The sequence below is a fragment of the Phoenix dactylifera genome, chromosome 8 (assembly GCF_009389715.1).
Source record: "Phoenix dactylifera cultivar Barhee BC4 chromosome 8, palm_55x_up_171113_PBpolish2nd_filt_p, whole genome shotgun sequence".
Classification (NCBI taxonomy): domain Eukaryota; kingdom Viridiplantae; phylum Streptophyta; class Magnoliopsida; order Arecales; family Arecaceae; genus Phoenix; species Phoenix dactylifera.
Window position 1 is genome coordinate 23495958 of NC_052399.1, and position 20192 is coordinate 23516149.

At 40.8% G+C, this 20192-nt stretch overlaps 1 protein-coding gene across 1 annotated transcript in view; it reads left to right on the forward strand.

Annotated features, from left to right (window-relative positions):
* LOC103697534 (DNA repair protein RadA) overlaps positions 1–20192 on the forward strand; it is a 57530-nt gene that overhangs the window by 17394 nt on the left and 19944 nt on the right. The window contains 5 exon segments of the mRNA XM_039129310.1: positions 9664–9703; positions 9706–9743; position 10461; positions 14648–14692; positions 14695–14711. Coding sequence (XP_038985238.1) covers positions 9664–9703; positions 9706–9743; position 10461; positions 14648–14692; positions 14695–14711 — 141 coding nt within the window.

Sequence of the window (20192 nt, forward strand, 5' to 3'; positions counted from 1 at the left end):
AGTCAACTTTCTGTTTAGTGTAATATTTGATTATGGCACTCCCCAATCATGCCTAAACCTGAAATTTGACAGGTCTGGATGCAATTGTATAATTATGCTAATCAAAAGCTCATGACTAATACTTTTTTCCCTCCAGTCGGTCATCCATACCATTGTCTTGTTAGTTGTTAGTTGGGGAATTAAGAGGTACTCAGTCTATTTGTGATTTGTTTCGTTAAATTACTACCATTGGATACAATATTGATCTACATGCCTTCATAAAAATTCACTTAAACAGTGTTGATAATGGCGTGTTAGTTCTTGGGTACAACATTCTCTGCATATGTTGTGCTTCTCTTATGTATTATGTCTAGTGGCTCTGGCTCCTTGTTTTTCTTTATCAAATGATGGCTGAGGAGTGAAGTATTATCATAGTTTGCCATTGCAGTGTAACAGTAATAAGAATTCTAGCTATTCGACCATCTTGAAAATATGAAGCCTAAGAAGGTTTAGTAAAGTATATGGTAAATTGGATCTCTTTTGATTTAATGTCTGGCCTGCAAAGCTGAAACATGCTGCTTTTAATGATAATGAAATTTGTTATATTTTCTATTTGAAACATCCTGAATATAATCCTGAATATATTTTCTACTAAACCTTCTTAGGCTTCATAAAAATTCACTTAAACAGTGTTGATAATGGCGTGTTAGTTCTTGGGTACAACATTCTCTGCATATGTTGTTCTTCTCTTATGTATTATGTCTAGTGGCTCTGGCTCCTTGTTTTTCTTTATCAAATGATGGCGGAGGAGTGAAGTGTCACTCCCCCGCCTGCGCGGAGCACGTGAGGCACCTAGTGCCCACGTGGGGGCCACATGAGGAGGGACCGCGGGGCTCCCCTGCCAGATATTGTCCGGTTACGGGGCTTCACGCAAGCGTCCTTCACCCCTCCCTAGTTTTGTTTTCCTCCCAAAACGCGTCTGCAGGATTAGGAGACACCCGCCTCATATGCCCAGGCTCTAGAACGAGTCTTTCCGATGTGGAACTATTGGGCCTCACATGAAGTGTGAACAGTAATAAGATTTCTAGCTATTCGACCATCTTGAAAATATGAAGCCTACGAAGGTTTAGTAAAGTGAATAGTAAATTGGATTTCTTTTGATTTAATGTCTGGCGTGCAAAGCTGAAACATGCTACTTTTAATGATGATGCAATTTGTTATATTTTCTATTTTAAATATCCTGAATATAATTCTGAAAAATATTTTCTACTAAACCTTCTTGGGCTCCATAAAGATTCACGTAAACAGTGTTGATAATGGCGTGTTAGATCTTGGGTACAACATTCTCTGCATATGTCGTGCTTCTCTTATGTCTTATGTCTAGTGGCTCCGGCTCCTTGTTTTTCTTTATCAAATGATGTCTGAGGAGTGAAGTGTTATCATAGTTTGCCATTGCAGTGTAACAGTAATAAGAATTCTAGCTATTCTACCATCTTGAAAATATGAAGCCTAAGAAGGTTTAGTAAAGTATATGGCCAATTGGATTTCTTTTGATTTAATGTCTGCCCTGCAAAGCTGAAAAATGCTACTTTTAATGATAATGAAATTTGTTATATTTTCTATTTGAAACATCCTGAACATAATCTTGGATCTCACATTAATTGAATCAATGAACACAAAGGATTTGAGTTTAAGTCATATGTGCCTATGCATGCACATGTAGGTAAGCGGTAAGCTGGCTTGTGAATTGCAAATTTAAATAACTCTGAAGTTGGTAAAATGATCATTTAGGCTTGCTTTAGATAATCTAGTAGACTAATTGTATCACCAGGAGTCATGCCAATTAATGCTTATGGCTGACATGCACTTGAACCAAGGCATGTTAAAAGTTCAGCTAAGGAGCAAAGGGGTTCGACATTGGGCTCGGACCTAAGTTCTAGAAGGCTGCTACAGATTAGAAAGTAATACTGGAGATCTAATTAAATAATGCTGGTACCATTAAAATCTAGGTAGATTTGGAAGGACCTGAGATCAAGATTAGTTAGAAATCTTATGCGATCAAGTGGTATATTATGGAGAATATTTTTTATTCTTGCAATCAATTTTTGGATTTGCACCAAATCAACTCTTAGCATATTACCCGGGAATATTCTTTTCTTACTTGTAAAAGTCTTTTAACTTTTTAGTGAGAAATGATTATGGACATATTTGTTGGGAGGTTTAAGGGGTCCTACAACTATAAGTAGTAGTGCCTAGCCATTGTAAAGGGGGTCTTGGATTAAATGTAATTTCTAGTTCTCTTCTCCATTTTTCAATGAGCTTGAGAGTTCTTTATTGTTACTTCTTCCTCATATGTTGCTACTTCATTGCTGGGTAAATCTTCTCCCTTAAGAAGAAAGATCACTATGTGCACTATTTTTGGTATCAAAATGGGTCCGATTTAGCTATAGTGTTCTACATCGATTTTAAAGCCATGGCTCACCAAAGTGCCCGCAATGCCCCAGTGTGAAGATTGATCCAAGAGTCATGAAGATCCCATAGTTGCAAGAATGGATAGCACAACTATAGGTGGAGCATGATCATATGGTTGATCGTGATCGCTGCCTTAAAGGATCAGATCGGGAGGATGATTGGACATCAAATGCATCATCTGAGTACCTTATCAACCTTTTCCATCATGTTCTAAATCAAGATTTGGTTCATCTTCCCTTGCTTGACGAGTCTTGCAGGATTGTAATAGGCTTTCTGGCATCGAAGCCGAGCTTCCTGAGTTTCAGGAGAGGCTCAATCCGAAGAATTTTCTTGATTGGATCATCATCATCGAGATGTTCTTTGAAGCTATGGATGCCCCTGATAACAAGAAGTGAAGATTGTGACGTGAAATTACAAGGCTATGCATCTAAATAGTGGGAGAATATCCAACGCTCTTGAGTGAGCATTAAAAATTAAAGATACTAATTGACCAAAGATGGAGAAGCATCTACATCCCCACTTCCTTCTTGCATATCACTCTTAATCTTTTTATCAATCTTATATGAATCTTAGGGCGAAAGGAGCATCAATGATTACACAAAGGAGTTTATCAAACTCTACTTTGGCATGCACACTTGAAGGTGAAGGAACTTGTGTAGCCTATTATCTCAAATGGCTTATGGGTTTTGATCTATGATGTGATCGCTTGTCACATTATGTGGCATGTGAGTGACACCTATCACAAGGCGTTGCATGTGGAGAAGCTAAGATGAGCCCAAAATGGAAAGAAGGGGATCCATCAATGCACGTGGCTCAATTCGTACTACCCTTTCTTCCTTCAAGGACACTACAATTGCATGGTCTACCCCAACCATCACATCATGGTCTTTGAGTGAGGTGATTTCTCATGAACCATGCCATGTGATATGCATACTCCTGCGGTCTTGTTACACTTGTGGAGATCCATAACATCACACTTTTCAGTGTCCTTGCTGACACCCCATTATTGAAGTCCACCTTGCTAATGCAGATGTGGATGATGAATTGGATGGTGAGCATGAAGAGCATAACATCAATTGATGAGGTTTGGCAAACCCTTCTACGATGATGAGCCAGGTGGTGTACGCTTTTCCACACTATCACATGGTGCTAGAGGAGCATGAGCAGCCATAAAACCAAGCTAGTGAGCTTTTGTGAAATAGCTTGATCAAGGAGAGCCAAAATCCCTACATCGTGCCTGCCCTGATCAAGGAGAGCCTACTTGGTTGTGTATTTTGATGACATACTTGTGTACTGCCTTGCGAGCATATTGAGCACTTAAGATAGGTGCTTGGAAGCTTGTGCCTAGAGAAGCTGAATGTGAACTCCAAGAAGTATTCTGGTTGGTGCCAAATTGATCTTCCTAGGTTATGTTGTATCTGAAAACATGCAAGTTGATCGGGAGAAGGTCAGAGCCATCAAGGAATGGCAACTTCTCGAAACATCCAAGATATCTTGAGCTTCTACGGCCTTGCATCATTGTATTGGTGTTTCATCTTCTCCATTATTGCCCCTACCATCAACAACATGAAACAAGAGAAGTTCATTTGGATGCTTGATGCTGAAAAGTGCTTCCACAGATTGGAGTTAATGACACAAGTACCCATCTTTGCGCTACATGACTCCGACAAAGTATTCAAAGTGGAGTGTGATGCACCCAAGGTCACCATTGGCATAGCTCTCTTAAGAAAACTGTATGGTGGCCTACTTCAGTGAAAATTTGAATGAAAGCTTTTTCAACTATTCTACCTAAGGTACGCTGAACCAGTATCGGTAGGTGTAAGAAGGCTGTATGGTGGCCTACTTTAGTGAAAATTTGAATGAAAGCTTTCTCAACTATTCTACCCAAGGTACGCTGAACCGGGTACCGGTAGGCGTACCAGTCGCCTACCGGACCGGATTGAGACGGTTCGTACCGGAACCAGTCCGGTACAAATCGGTTCTTTTTTCCCTCTTCGCCGCACGCGGATGCGGGTGAAAAAAGGCCACAATGGCATTAAATACCACTCTGTGGCACGAGTAAAAAAAAATGCCACATAGTGGCAAAACGCTCTGTGGCATTTATGACTCGCGCGGGGCAGCATGTGGGCGCGCTGCCCCATGCGGATGAACTGGCCTGCACCCGCGCGGAAAACGTGCGCCGGGCGATTCCCAGTGCGGGGAATTGCGCCTGGGCGCTGTGGAAACGCATCGTGTGCGGGGGAATCGCATGGGGGAACCGAACGGTTTCTTGCCCGAACTGGTGCGGTTCGCACCGGTACAAGCTCGGTACCGGTGCGAACGGCTTGTATCGGTGCGAATCGCACCGATTCACACCGGTACTCGCAAGAAAGAAGAAGAGGAAAGAAGAAGAGGGAAGAAGAAAAAGCCTACTTGTCGCACTGGGCCTCGGGCCGACCTCCCTCGGGCCGATGAGGATCACCCATCTTGCTCGCGGTTCCGGCCCCTTCTTTGCGCGTAGGAGAAGGGGAAAGAGAGGAGAAGAGAGGAGAGGGGAAGAAAGGAGAGAAAGAGAGTTCGGGGAAGGAGGAAGAAGGGAAGGGAAGAAAAAGAAAAGAAAAAAAAAAGTCGTCCGCGTGTGGGGCAGTCTGTTGAGGATCCACGCAAACAATACCGAGGTAGCCCGCCAAGCCGAGAGAGGACCATGTGCCAACCGAAGGCTAAAGTGGCCAAGTGATGTGTTTTGTGGCCGGTCGACCCTTGGCCGACTACGAGGTTCATCCACAACTTCGGCACCGCGTGGAATTAGCCTGCATGCCAGACCTTGCCCATCAACCTAACGGGCCCTGCCAAAGGCCGAGCCGACCTCGAGCCCTGCCAAAGGCCGAGCTCACCTCTGCCAGGGCGACCTCGGGCCCTGCCAAAGGCCGAGCCCACCTCAGCCATGCCGATCTCGGGCCCTGCCAAAGGCCGAGCCGACTCGGGCCCTCCCAAAAGCCGAGCCGACCTCGGCCAGACTGGGACTCCCGGGTCGTGCGACTCGGTCAACCGGGACATGCGTCCTGTGCATCCGGGAGGACCGGGACGTGCGTCCTAGCCAGCCTTGCATCCCAACCATCTCAGCTGTCCATTCAGCGGAGGAAGACTGAGTCAAACCATTCGGGACGCGTGAGCCGTGCATCTGGGATGCGGAATCCATGCAAATTCGGGAGATAAAGATTGGAGATCTTCTAGGACCCCTCCAAGCCATTGCTCACATGCTAATCAACGGTGGAGAAGTCTTGGATCCATGGGAAGACGATTTTTCATGTTTATCTTAGGGAGGGTTACCTAAAATTGTCTAGGGTCTTGAGACTATAAAAGGGGCTGTAGGGGGCCATTGTGAGGCATGCAGAATAATCGAAGAGTAAATCTCAGAATATCGAGAATAATCCAGAGTTGAGTTTTTCTCTTGTGAGAGAGTTGGCCGTAAGGCTTGGACGGCGTTTGTGCCAATTTCGGTCTAGGGGTTAGGCCTTAGACTTGGGCTATTGAGAGGTTAGGCCCTTCAATAGATTCGATCCTTGATCTTATGTTTTAGGACTTAGGCTAGTAGTTGATACATCAATCTCCACTAGGTTGGGCTAGGAGGGGATCCTTACATTCCTTTGCTAGATTTGGGCTAGTAAAGATCCTTAATTGCTCTACTAGATTGTTTTGCTTTTATTGTTCTTGTTTGTTCTTCAATTTGGAGTGGAATAAAATTCATTTTGCTTTCATTGTTGATCTTTGTATTGAGTTATTCCACCGATGTTATTAACAATCAGTCCACTGTCAGCGATTTTTGGAGGTGCACGCAAGGAGCGTGTGGCAAAGGGGCATGGTGAGGGGTTCTGGATCATGAGCCCCAATCATAGTCCCGCTCGCACCTGCGGCGTGATTCTACGTGCAGGGAACCGTGCCGCACGGGGCAGCGAGCCCACGCAGCCCTGCGTGGGCATTTAATGCCACTCTGTGGCTAAAATGTGGACGCGCGCGTTGACGCACGCGCACATCGGGGTTTTTTTTTCGATGGAACCGGTACCGAACCGGTACCGGTCTCCATCGGTACGTCGGTTCCATGTACCTTGGTTTGACCTAAGTCAGTGCTAGTAGTCAGCTATAAATTGGAAAATAATTCTGGAGATGTAATTAAATAATTCTGGTATCAATAAAGTCTAGGCATGGAAGGATCTAATATCATCAGTCAGAGATCTTATCCAATCAAGAGGCATATTTAGGGGATTTTTTTTATTTTTACAACCACTTTCCATATTTGCACCAAATCAAGTCCTAGCATATTATGGAGAATATTTTTTCTTATTTACTGTTTCAGCAAGAAATGAATGTGGATACATTTGTGGGTAGGTTCAAGGAGTTCTATAACTACAAAGAGTGGTGCCTAGCCATTGTAAGGGACATCTTTAATTGAATGAAATTTCTAGTTCTCTTCTCCATTGTTCTATGAGTATGAGAATTCTTTGTTGTTGCTTCTTCCTCCTATCTTGCTACTCTATTATTAGGTAGATTTCCTGAGGAAATAGATCACTGTGTGCATTGCCACAAAATCAGTTTGCACAATCTTTAGAAAACTCTCACTGCATGTTTGTATTTTGTATCTATTGTACCTTCATTCACTTAAATATAGCTGAGAATTTCTTGTCCTAAGTGAACTTTGTATTCTATGTTGCACTGCCCAAAAATGAACCAAGGGTCATGTGTATTCTAACTCAAAGTATTGATTCATAGTAATTGTCTCGTACCGAGCTACTGTGGCTCTCTTCTTCAGAAGTTCACTTGTATGTTTATTTTGTTTCGTATGCTCATATTTTTATCTCTTTAGTTTCATTTTTTATCTTTGATTTGGCACATAAAGCTTTATTACCATGTTGCTTTTGTAAATAAAGTTTTCAGCATAACATGCTGCTCTGCTTGTGGTCTATTTCTTCTTTGATGGAATGCCTAACATTGCTGATTTCACTCTCTATATATCAAGGTTTGCCTTACCGACATGTACTGATCTGTACCACTCGTACCATATTGTACCGGTAAGGTGCTAGTGTTGTGCCGAGTTTGGTTCAGTATATAAGCTGAATCGGTCTGTACCTATCTGAACTAAGCACAGCCATCCTATAATCCCAGGTACCGACATGTATCTCCTAGTCTCTGGTGATACTGCAGTTGGGAGTGAAAAATACTGGAAGCCTATCTCGATATGGCGTCTGTATGACCATACCATGCAAACCAGTAACATACCGATAGTTCTTGCTACCAGTTTTACAAACCTTGCTATAAATTCTTTTTTGAGGGGTGATATACATGTAAAGGACCGCGAGATCAATCTCCTATGGTGGATAACTTGCTATAAATCTTCTTGGTAGTACATCTAGCTTTATAAGCCTACAGTCAATGGGATATGTGGTTCTCGCTTGAATGCGATGTCGCATTTCTGCCTGATCTGGCAGATGCTAAGACAATAGTCTTTTGTATCTGCAACTTCTCCAGTATATATGTGCTTTGTAACTGCTGAACTGAGTTGTGGTTGGTGGGCCATTGCAGTCCTCGCCATTCATCTGATCTTCCATATAAATCTCACTCAGCAACTCGTAGTTTATCCTCTTGATGAGGTTTCTTTGTCATTTTCTTCTTCTATTTTGATTTTATTTATCTTATTCTTTTTTTCATCATGCTTTTCATCATGCATTGATAATAATATTATTTTTCTTGGTCTATATTCTGTTTTCAGTAATTCTGCATTGGTTTTTCACTTGGCCAGAAAGGATTGCTGCAAGCAAATAGATTCTCAAATTCCCTTTCCTATATCTCCATTTTTTATATATATCTACATGCTCCCAATTTGTCAAATAGCAACTTTATATAGACAAGAAAAGATTTATGAATGGTAAAATTCCACATTTTGCTATAGACATAGGCTTAATACTTTGGAAAATGTTGCTACTTCTTTTGCAGTTTATAGTGCAGTACTTGTAAGAACACATGAAGAGACCTATCTCTGTTCTAACCATTTGGTCATGAATTTTACTTCTGTTTATTTTTCCCAAAAATGTCGTTTGATCTAATAAATTTATACGTAATCTGTTATCTGTCTTTACTTCAGTAATCTTACAGATGCTATCATGTTACCCTTTCAAATTGCACCAGCTCATATTCATGTCAAGTCAAAGTTAGAAAATGGTTAAAGGAGGTTTATATGGATTTTACTTTGACATTCGAAAAGCAATGCTGTATTTTGTGATGCTGTACTGCCTTGTTTTCAGTATTTAGTTTCCTAATTAAAACTCGATGATAATGAGATACAATAGGTACAGAGCTTTCAATTTTGCGAAAAATTCAAAAGTTAATGAAAGTTTAGATAAATGAACAAATAAAACATATAAAATTTGAAAGTTTAGAGAAGGATATGTGTAAATTGTCAACATTATTTGGGCTGAATTGCATAAGTGGTTGGGTTGTATATATTGGCAAAACTTGAAAATTTATGTTTTGATATAATATGTGCTTATCTTTAAGTGACAGAATCTAAGACCTTTGGATACCTGAACAACTTGGAAATTGATTGATTCTGATACAATTAAAAATTTGTTCACTTTCTATTTTCATGAAGGGCACTGAAAACAAACTATTCCTTTTTGAACGATTGCAAGAAAAAATATTTCGAGTTTATGAATGCCATGATAGAGATACAATTATGTCAGAGATACTTATTAATCTATATCTCTAAGAAACAGTCGATTTTGCAAGGGTTGGAAACTTCTGGGTCTAATTGATGGATTGATGGAAATATTAACTATGTGAAAGGGTAGAGTTTATTCCTAACAGCGGCATAAGTGTGACAAATGCATTTATGAATTTGCTTCTGAGCAAGTACAATACTTTTTTAATTAAGAAATCCTGTTGTAATGAGTGCAATTGTCCGAAGAAGTTTTTGTCTGCAAGTCGTGTGATATACATTTAGTTGCAGCTGCAGATGTCAACATCAATATTACCTATTTATAACTCCATGTGGTATACATGTGATGATTTATGTACTTGCATGATATTTGGTATTAGATACATGTAAGTTTTCATGATTGTTAAATCTATGGAACTATATGTGCTTTCATTATGTCTTTCAATCCATCAATTTTATTAAATATTGTCTGTCTTCTGTACCTCATTTGGGTTGATCATGTCTATTATCTTCAATCGTATTAGATCGGACATGTTACAAAATCTGGAGATATCGCTGGACCTCGTATTTGGAGCATATTGTGGATGTTGTTTTATATATGGAGGTTTGTCTCTTATTGCTCTAAACAGGTTTATCGTGGTATATTGCAATACTTGTGAATGAGGATCTGTAAAGCTGATCCCAAATAGTTGGAAAAAGGCTAGATGATTATGATTTATGATCATGTTACTTGCAATAAGAACTGTATAAACATGACTTGCTTTTTGGTTCTTTGAAGATTTTAATTGCTATATTAGGATAAGCAATTGCAGTGGATACGAGATGCTTATGATGCATCTTTTCCATTTTTTATAGTGATGCCACATGCATATTTGCAAAAGGAAAATGAGGCAGCATCATGAAACTAACATCATCCTATTGTCATAACGTTGGAAGTTTGAAAGGATATAATAGCCGTAGGTATATCTCATGATTTTGGCTGCACTTGTGATTTAAACAGCATCTATTCCTATTAAGCTTGACTTATCCATAGTATTGTTCTGCATGTGAGATGCACATGCACATACGAATTTGAATATTACTTTTTTGCTTTGAGGTGGGGATTGGAGTACATTTTTTGCTTTCATTTTTTTTCAAATGAGTGGTGGGGTCGTGGCTTGTGGTTTAATCTTTAATTTTTATAAACAACAGAATGTCATTGGAATTAAGAGAGGAAGCAGCGATTTTTTTGCAAAAAAATTCTGTGGTGTGGACCATGTGCCAACCAAAGGCCAAAGTGGGCATGCCAACAAGGACATCGGGCCATGAGAGGCCAACGGAGGGTCAAGCCAAGGCAACTACTTTGCTTAGAAGCCTTAACCAAGCCCCTTCATTCGGCAAGCACATCCATGGTTGGCCGAGACATGCCTGTGCCGCACACACCGTGCCCATGCATGCCAAGCCTCGGCAGAGCACGCCCAACCTCGCCGAGCCAACCGTGCGCCTAAGCCTCGGCGAGCATGCCCAACCTTGGCCGAGCCCCGCCGCGTGTGCAGACCCGCCAAAGCATTGCCGCAACCAAGTCTTGCAGCGGCCAACCTCGCTACTACAGTGCGGCAAGGTCGGCCGCAAGAACCTCGCCAGCTACAGTGATCGTGTGCCAAACAGCCCGCGCGCCCGCGCCCGCGCGCCCGCCTGCTACAGTGCGGCGAGTTCGGCTGCTGCGCGCTCGCCCACGCGCCTGCGTGTTGGCCGCGGGGCTTTGCAGTCCCAAACCCTGCGCCAAGGTCCAAGGATGAAGATGTGTTGGACCGACTTTGATGGGGTAACGCGCTCTCTTCTTGCTGCCTTTGGACCACGCCTATGCTACTCTAATGTAGGTGCTCAGCGATGGAAAGAATCAAGTATTGGGCTCAATACGAAGAAATGACTCTATTCCAATAAGCAACGAATTAACAAGGATCTTTGCAAGATCGGGAAGGGACCTTGCTTGCTAGAACAATCTAAGGGGAGTTGGTTTACCCCACCTAGCCCAGCCTTGTGGCCAAAATTTTCACCTAGGAGGACCTAAGGAATAACCCTTACAAGAAGATAAATGACAATTCAAAGCTAATTCGAGATCCTTCAAAGGGTCCTAATGGTTCCTTTATATAGGCTTAATGCCTTGGCTTATTTGCGGAATGAATTCAAAATTTGAAAAGATTCTAACTTAGCCGCAAGGGGGTCTAATTAAGTTTGGCCCCTTTCGGCCATGTGCTGATTTGCTTGGACGCACGGGATGCGTTGCCCGGTTAGTCGGGTGCGTTGTGTCGTTGCCGGATGCTGCCACTTGTCCGCGGTTGGCCCGATTTTGGGATCTTTGTTGGTTGGCCGGATAGACTCCCGGGATGGCTGGGATGCGGTTCTTGGTTAGCCGGGACGCGGATCCAGCTGCTTGTTCTTCCGCAGATCGGTGACTTGGCATTCTGCCCTCCATCCATCTTGCGGCCTGATGCATCTTGGTCGCCCATGCCTTCGCTTGCCAAATCTCTATGGAAAAGCCTGCGGGCTCCTTCTTTGATTCTGCGCGTGATCCTTCCTTGTTTGGCCCTGTGCTTGTGCTGGAATTTCTACCATGTGGCTCGGCCTGCTATCTTTGGCTGAGTGCTGCTTTGCAGGGCCTTACCTTGTTTGCTCTTGCACGCGGATGGTTGCCACTTGTCCCTTGGCCTGGCCTTTGGCTTGGCCGACTGTGGCTTTCCTTGTTTGGCTTTTGGGCGCGCATGCGCTGGCTGGTCCGGGTTCAATGTGCGCGGGCTTGGACTGTTTGTGTTGTCTTTGGCTTGGCTCGACCCGTGCGCTGGCTTTGGACCTGATTGGCTTGAATATGCTTGGCTGATTGCAGTATTGGCCGAGGCTTGCACTTGCTGTCCCTTCTATGCGCGCGCTCAGGTGCGCACGCATGGGCTGGTGCCCCTCGTTGCCGCCCATGTCCATGCTCACTTCTGGCATGCGTGCAACAAGCTGTTGCGCGTGTGCCGGGTGCTGGCGAGGCGTGGGATGGCAGCCTGACAGTGCACTGGCTCTGTTTGACAATTATAGTGATGGATGTACTTATATAATTATGCTAAGATAGTCTCGTATATATGCAGCATACTATCTAAACCTCCGGTTTCAGTACAACATAGATGGAATTGGTATGGATGAAACACTTCTGGATGCTTTGCGTAATGTGATTTACAAGATGAAACATGATCCAGAAAAAGCGGCCCTATGTCTTGAAGGGGTGACTATGATTTAGTAATTACCAGCATGTGTAAGTATACCGGCATTTTCAATTACTAACATGGTAGAACACGTTTCTTTTTCACAGAGCAAAATATTTAGAGTGGGCAGCTACAGTTTTGGCCGAGCGGCTGTCGTTAGCAAACACAATATGAATTCAGGTACGTCACACATCAGGAAGACATTCACCTAGTATTACTTGGTTAGTAATATGGAACTATCATATATGTAATTTTTATAAATATTTTTGCAACTGAATGGTGGATGCATTTTGGCAGGTCCGCGAGAAATCTAAAGCGGATAGCTATCTGGATTCTCTCCCAAACGGTCTCCTCTAATGACCGTGAGCGCAACTGGTCCACCTTCGTCCTCATTCATAGCAAACAAAGAAACCGTTTGACACAAAAGTGCCTCAACGATCTTGTTTATGTGCACTACAATCTGCGGTTGAAGCTAAAGTGCATTCAGGAGGAAGCGGAGCTCAAGTATGCAGATATGATTTATAGGACCTTCACCAATGATGACGATGATCCACTGCTCGGCTGGCTTGTAGGCCAGCAGCAGGAGTCCGAGCTTGACGAGCCAGGATTGCCTCCACGATCAGCTAGCTTCATAGCCACCGAGGCTAGGGTCGATCCAGAGCAATGGGCAGAGCGCAATATTCCACGCACTCCCAGAGCTGATCAGCCGCAGGCACAGGGGAGCCAGTCACCACATGATTGGTACGAGACACCCTCCGAGAGAGCTGAATCGAGAGATGCTCAGCATGAGAAGGGCGATATAGCCAGAAGAGAGGGCCAGGAAGAAAAACAAAGGGGTCCCAATGGAGAGTGTCAAGGAGGAGACTTGGACTAGCAGCGATGAAGATTCTGGTGGTGATGAATCTTCTAGCCATGGAGGGAGCAGAGGACAGTATGGTACTTATGAGACACAGCCGGAGGGGGGTCTTCATTTCACCGATGAGTCTAAATTTATGGGTTCTAACACGGATACGAACCACGGTCGACCACTGATAGATTCTTATAATTGGATATAAAAGACGGGCTCCTCGAGGTCGTTCAGGAAGACAATACAGCTGCAGATGAGCTCGCATATGGATACAGATTCTATTATCCACAGCCTCACCTGACGAATATGGATATGTGCATCGGATTTTGCTTCCGCCATAATCGGATGGGCCCCTACATAATCAAAGGACACCTCTCAGGGCTAGAGCGTGAGCGAGAGATCCGATAGTTCTTATAATCTGGTGCGCGTTTCTTCTGGTTGGGTTGATCTGCCTCCTGCCTAACTATACTATGATCCAGATATCTACGAGAGCCATCGGCACTCGTCCCGATTTGAGATATTCGAGAGTGCTTTAAATATATGTAAATGATATGTTATCTTAATTTGAAGATATTTTGTGTATTATTTTATCATTTGGAACGGGGAGAAAGTAACAACATGCATCATCTATGGTTTCAACCCTAAATTTAAACATAAAACAATCAAAAATCATGAAAAAAGCAATAAAAAGACATTAAACTTTACTTAAATTTAAGATCCAACAGAGACAACACTTAAAAAAAAACGGAATCCAAAATCCGGCTCGCCATACCGGCCGGTACGGACGCGACCGGACTGGTACTGTACGGGTCCGGCCCGCCACCGGTACGCCGACCGGTAACCAGTACGGCGGATCTTGCTATTGGGTTTTCTTCATGTCAGAGTTGATGTCAGAAGGCACACTCCAAGCTTGTCACTGTTATTTATTTCACGCTATGAGCATATCATGTGAATTAAATACGGACGATAAGCATACTACATGAGAGAAAAAAGAAGTCCAAGCGATAGAACTTTTTGTTTTAAATTTTTTCTTTGTGAATATAGAGCAACTACTTTCACCTATACTCTGGTTGTCTGCATCAACTATTCTTATTAGCAAATTATTGTGGTTGAAATAATCAGTTTCAATTCTACTTATGTGCCTTCTGTTAAAGGGACTTCTATGCTTTCTGGAATGTGAAATTTAGGGTTACTAGATAATCCCAATTATTTCATAATTAGAGGGGTGATGTACATTACAATTGCCAGTGCTTAGAAAGAAGGATATGTAGCCTTCATGTTCATGTAGATTTTTTTTTTTTTTTTTGTAAATTGCACATGTATATATAGAAAAGCTTTAGACATCTTTTTTTTTTTTTTTTTTTGCTTAAATGAATTTTAATAGTCCATTGTCTTTTTAGATTACGGACTAATTGTTGCACACTATTCTCTTTTCAGGGGAGAGGTACTCATCCTATCGGTTGTTGCGATCTGTGAAGAACCGCTTGGTTCAACAGATGAGGTGTCATATGCTATTTCTTTGTTCCCTCGTCATGTACTTATTAAATCTGTATTCTTATGTACTATGCTTGATTTAGTCTTCTCTTTTTCAAAATGGTTAGGTATAAGTCAAATGCTAATCTTTGATCTGTCTTGAAGTCTTAACATCATTAATTGTCCCATATCCTTAGTTGTCAAGATTCTGGAGAACTTTGTTTGGAACTTGGGATACTTGTTTAATCTGGGTTCCGATGGGCTGAATCATTCATGTTGGGTTCTTTCCTGATCCAAAGCTGCCCCAACATTTTAATCTGGCTGGAATGTACATACATATCTGAGTTGAAGCAGGATATGTTTGTTTAGGTTATAATCAATAAGGATGGGGATTGGACAATTGAAAAATGTTTGTCTAGTTTATATTTTGATAAAGTTTGACTTTGCCTGATGTGGATGTGGATGGCATTTTACCGGGCAGGCTACTTGGTACTTGCAGCAATTCACCAAAAGAGAAGTGGAAGACAAAGAACAAGGAATGCAAATAAGTTTGAGGACAAAATGGATGAGAAATCCAAAATATGAAATTTATTGGAGTGGTGTTAAGAACAAGGTATACAGTACTGTATCGAACCGCCTGTTATGGTTTTGTGCCCTAACCAGCATGAATTGGTCCTTATTGATTAGGGGTCTTATTTCTTGAAGGAGAAAGGGCCTGTTCTCACTCTGTTTTCAAGGTAAGACAGGAGAAAGAGAGGAGAGGTGAAAGAGTTGGCGAGAGTGGAAGGTTGAGCAGGAGGTTTGATTCAAAAATTTCCATATTCATTTTTTGTTACATCCAAATGGGCAGAAATTGAAAAAAATACAGAGAAATCATGCCAATTTTTGTATTTTGGCATGCCTTTGTGATATATCGTAGATCTTTGATCTATGCAATTGTATTTTTTTTAATTTTTGATATTTATTTTATTTTTATTAAAAATATGTTTTGAATAAAAATAATAAAAAAATAAAGATGTTAGATTTCAAAGATTATTTATTATGCTGAGGATCTCCAAATTTTTGTGCTATCTTTTTGACAACAAACTAATTAATTTTCAGCATATTAGTTGCTTCTCAAATAAAGCCCAACTTTAAAGTAATTCTTAGATTAATTAGGTTGTCAGTGCTTAATATAGGCTGAATTGGTACCTCCTATTAGAGGCCACATTAGCTAAAAGTACAATTTAAATTTTGATATTTTGATTTAAAATTAATGCTATTTTATTAAAAATGAATAAAAAATATTATTAATTCAGAAACTTATAAAATTTCAGTAGCATGTAAAGAGATTTCAGACATGTTTTTTGAAGCATGTTCCATATTGTTTTGATAATTGATAGTTATGTCATTTATACATATTTTTATAAATTTTATATTATTAATGCAATAAAAGTTATGAAAATTTAAGAAATAATTTTTGAGGCAACTAGCACTGTTGTTAGAATTTTGCAAAATTTTTAAGTTTTTTGATTAATTTTAAATAAAAAAATTAATCCATGAAAAATCATGGATAAGATGCTTAGTTATAATTGATGTAACATTTTTCTAGGATTATTGATGAGTGCTTTTAAATATTTCAAGATTAGGCAGTTAGTAGTGGATCCAAGACGAGTAAGAATAGGATATCGGGTGGTAGTATGGAAAGAAAGTAAATGGTTGTCACAATTGGAGGTGCAAGTGCTGTTCCTCCAAGTGAGGGGATGGGGTCACTAGATTGAAGTAACACCTTGTTGGGGGTTCTCGATATTATGGCTTGCAAGAAATGTCTCTAGGAGGTCCATTAAGTTTTTCAGATGCACTCGAGATCACAAAAAAAAAAGGCTAATTTGGACAGGAATGTAGTAGGGTCACCATCCTATCACTTCAGAGATCCACTATATTATATGCTCTCCGACCTAGATGACATGGAGGAGGCTAGGTTTAGGTTGTCATCTGGGCTAGTAGGGAGCAATTGTAGGTGGATGAGGTGGCTAGGCAGATAGCCCAGTATGTACCCTCACTATATGAAGGGGGTTGTAGATCCGGGTTTGCTATGATAGATCAAGATTTGAGAGGACCTAAGTCAAAGTCCTAGGTGCCAAGTTGGATAACATCCATGTTTCAGGGTCTTTAGTGGTAGGAAGGCAAGAAAAGCAAGGATGTGTCAGGATTGAAGGCAACTAGTGTATATTTGGATCCACATGCCTTTCTAAGCAGAGACATGGAGCAACAATAGAGTTGATAGCATGTTGAAGGGTAAGAAGAAGGATATATGGAGGAGCTTTGGAAAGTGGTTCCACTTTAGCCATATCCTAGCGAACGTTGTAGGCAATACCTACCATCGCATCATGATCGACGCAATGTAGAAGGCTGGTTAGGGTGTTGATCTGCTTGGTTTGAGGGACATACAGTGAGCTACTTAACGAGCACATGGATGAATTAGAGATATGGACAATATCCTATAAGAACAAGTGGCACACATATGGATGGACATGTATGTGTATTAGTTGGTTCGGCCTGACTAGACAAAGCATTAATTTTGTTATATATTGTGACAAGAAAATATTCTTCTAAAAGCCAGTTTATACTTTGGATAGACTGCAAGATAGTGACTACATCCTCAGCTTGATGGAGGAGGTTATTGGCAATATTAGGGAGCACCATTTCGTGCAAGTGGTGGTGACTGATAATGTATGAGGGTCGGCCCAATAAGGATCATCATCCTATACCAAGTCATATCCTCCTATGCTGGCTTTTGACCCATATGGATGCGCTCTCTCTGAGTCTTCGTATTCAAGTGGGGATCATCCTTCCAAGCCTCAAACAGACTGTGGATTGGACCTTGCTCAATCCTTTTATAGATTTCCATGACTGTATTCGATAGAATAGCAGTTTTAGCATGGCTATCCAGTATAGATAGGCTACAAGGATCCTAAGTGGGCCAAATACCAAGGCTAGAATCAAGTCACAAGGCCTGACTATTGACTCAGATGTGTTTGAGGGATATTGACACTTGGAATTGAGTACATGCATGTATGTTGCATTTCCAATTTTAATATAAATGTTTTACATTTTGAATGTTGTACTTAGGTAATTTAACATGTATTAGGTAGCCACTACACCATTTTTAGATATACAACATAAAAAATTAATGTGTATTACATTTAAACATCAAAACCCAACTTTCAAAACCCTATTTTCTATTCAAAACTAAATAAAAAAGCTTAAAATATTGAAAATAAAAATAAAAATAAATATTTTTTTGGTGTACTAATACAATTCAGTATGGTACAGTACAGTGTCGAAACTGTATCATAGCAGTCTCCTATCTATATCTAGTGTGATCGTTGGTTAAGACAATGCACTAAGTGTTTTCATCGGAATCCTGCTGGTCAGTGGGAGGACAAGACTAGATACAAGGTAGGAACCTAAAAGTAATTAAGTGCCTGAATCAAGATATGCATGAACAAATTAGGTGCACAGGAGTGTGGTGTAGATGCACTAGATCAAAAAGTTATGAGCACGTAGAGCAAGCAGTGTTACATGTACAGTCAGAGTCCAGCTCTAAGTATACACGTCGGTCACTTGGATACTTATCTTACATTTCAGCTTTTATATATGGGTAGAAAATTTTGACTCTTCCAATAATAAGTTCAACCATTATAATAATGTCTAGACTCTAGAGTGACCTTTTTTCCCTTAGAGATTGGTTATTGATGTAATTATTGAAATAGCTTTGCAAAATATCTTTTTTCTGCTATCTGTTAATGAATCAGGAAGTTTTAAAAACATATATAGTGAAAGATCTTAACAAATAATATATTATAATATTTTTTACATAATATTTAAAAATAATTATATAATTTAACTAAAATTATTTTTCCTGTGTGTCCTTGTATCTCCTTTTTTGGCTCTTATCAAGTCGGAAACTTGGACAAGTGCCCGAATTGATTCTCATATCCATGTCCATGTAGCACTGAAGGCAAGTGTAATAATCCAAAGAAATGTGGATAGTCCTAACTTGAAGAGGGGGATACTCTATGCACTCGTGCAAGTACATAAAGTGGTGCGATCACTCCCATGAATGTATAGGCAAATCCTCCTCTAAATTCTGAAAGTTAGAAAATGAGTGAAATCGGTTTTCACTCCTTCCGCCTTTACCATATTTGTTTGCCATTCCATATTCGTTTCCCTCTTACCTGACTCGCCCATGGTCAAAAAAACCACTCAACCACTACTCAGTGCCCATCAGTGGCTATCTTCCTTCCTGATGGCCCCACCAAACCCAACCTTCCATCAAGGATAATTGCCCCCAACCCATGAAAATTGCTTTGCAGAGATCAAGAAGAATGGGATGAAAGACATCGATGACTCTACTTTTATTGTTTTCAGAGCATTAGTTCTTCTCTTTGTTGGCTTTTCCATCTTTGTCCTCGTAGTAAAGTGTAGATCAAAGAACCGATCAAACAGTCTAAACCAAGAAGACCACCGAATAGGTTCCTCTATTTCTATTTCCCATTGTGAAAAGAGGACCCATATCTTGGTGTCATCTTCAAAGAAGAATCAAAACAAACACAAATAAGGCCATCATAGAAGAACCAAATAAATAAAGTCTTTGATAAATTTTCAAACCTCTAATTCCCTAGGGATGATAATGAAGAAATGCACCTACAATAAGAGAGGTTTTGATTAGGTTACTCAGAGGTGGATAAGATTTAGAAGAAAATATTGAGAGATTGAAGTGCATTATGGCTGCTTTTGAAGACATCAAAAGTGAATTGTTGCCATAATTTATTCATTACTTGAACATTTGTATTCTAAAGTTCAAATCATGTATCTAGGTCTCAATCATGAATTTTGGAAGCTTAGTATCTTAGAAGATAAACTGATGCAGAGTCGGTGGTCATTTTGTGTTTCTTCTTTTTTTTCGGTTCTCCGATAATGGAAAATTTAAGCTGACATCCGGTGTGGTTGGTTTCATTTTCTGGTGATTGGGTGATGTAGATTGAGAAGATTAACGATCCTAGGGTAGAGCTAGAGAGGCCGGAAGGGGCCTAACAGCTACAGATGGGAGAAGGGCATGGGAAAGTGGAAGGAGATGGGATGGAAAGAAGAAAGAGGAATGAAAGTTTTGGGATTGGGGAACCAGCCTAACCGGTTTCACTTCCATCCTTTTACTCTAAAGCATTTAGAGGGGAACATGTCCACTTACGTAGGTGAGTGCACCGCTATATGTACTTGCACGAGTGCATATATCATTTCTAAACCTAAAGGAGGTCTTGTTGGGGAGAAAAGTTGAAAGACTAATGTATATAGGTCCTATTAAACATGATTTATTTATGCAAGTGCTAAATTACAAACAAAATATCAGCAAGTTGCAAAAAGGCCATCAAAGAAGATGGTTTAAAGAACTTGTATGTGGTTGAAGCATATATTATAAGCTGGTGTTGTAGGTGCCGTAAATGGATTCAGTGAAACACCTGGTAGT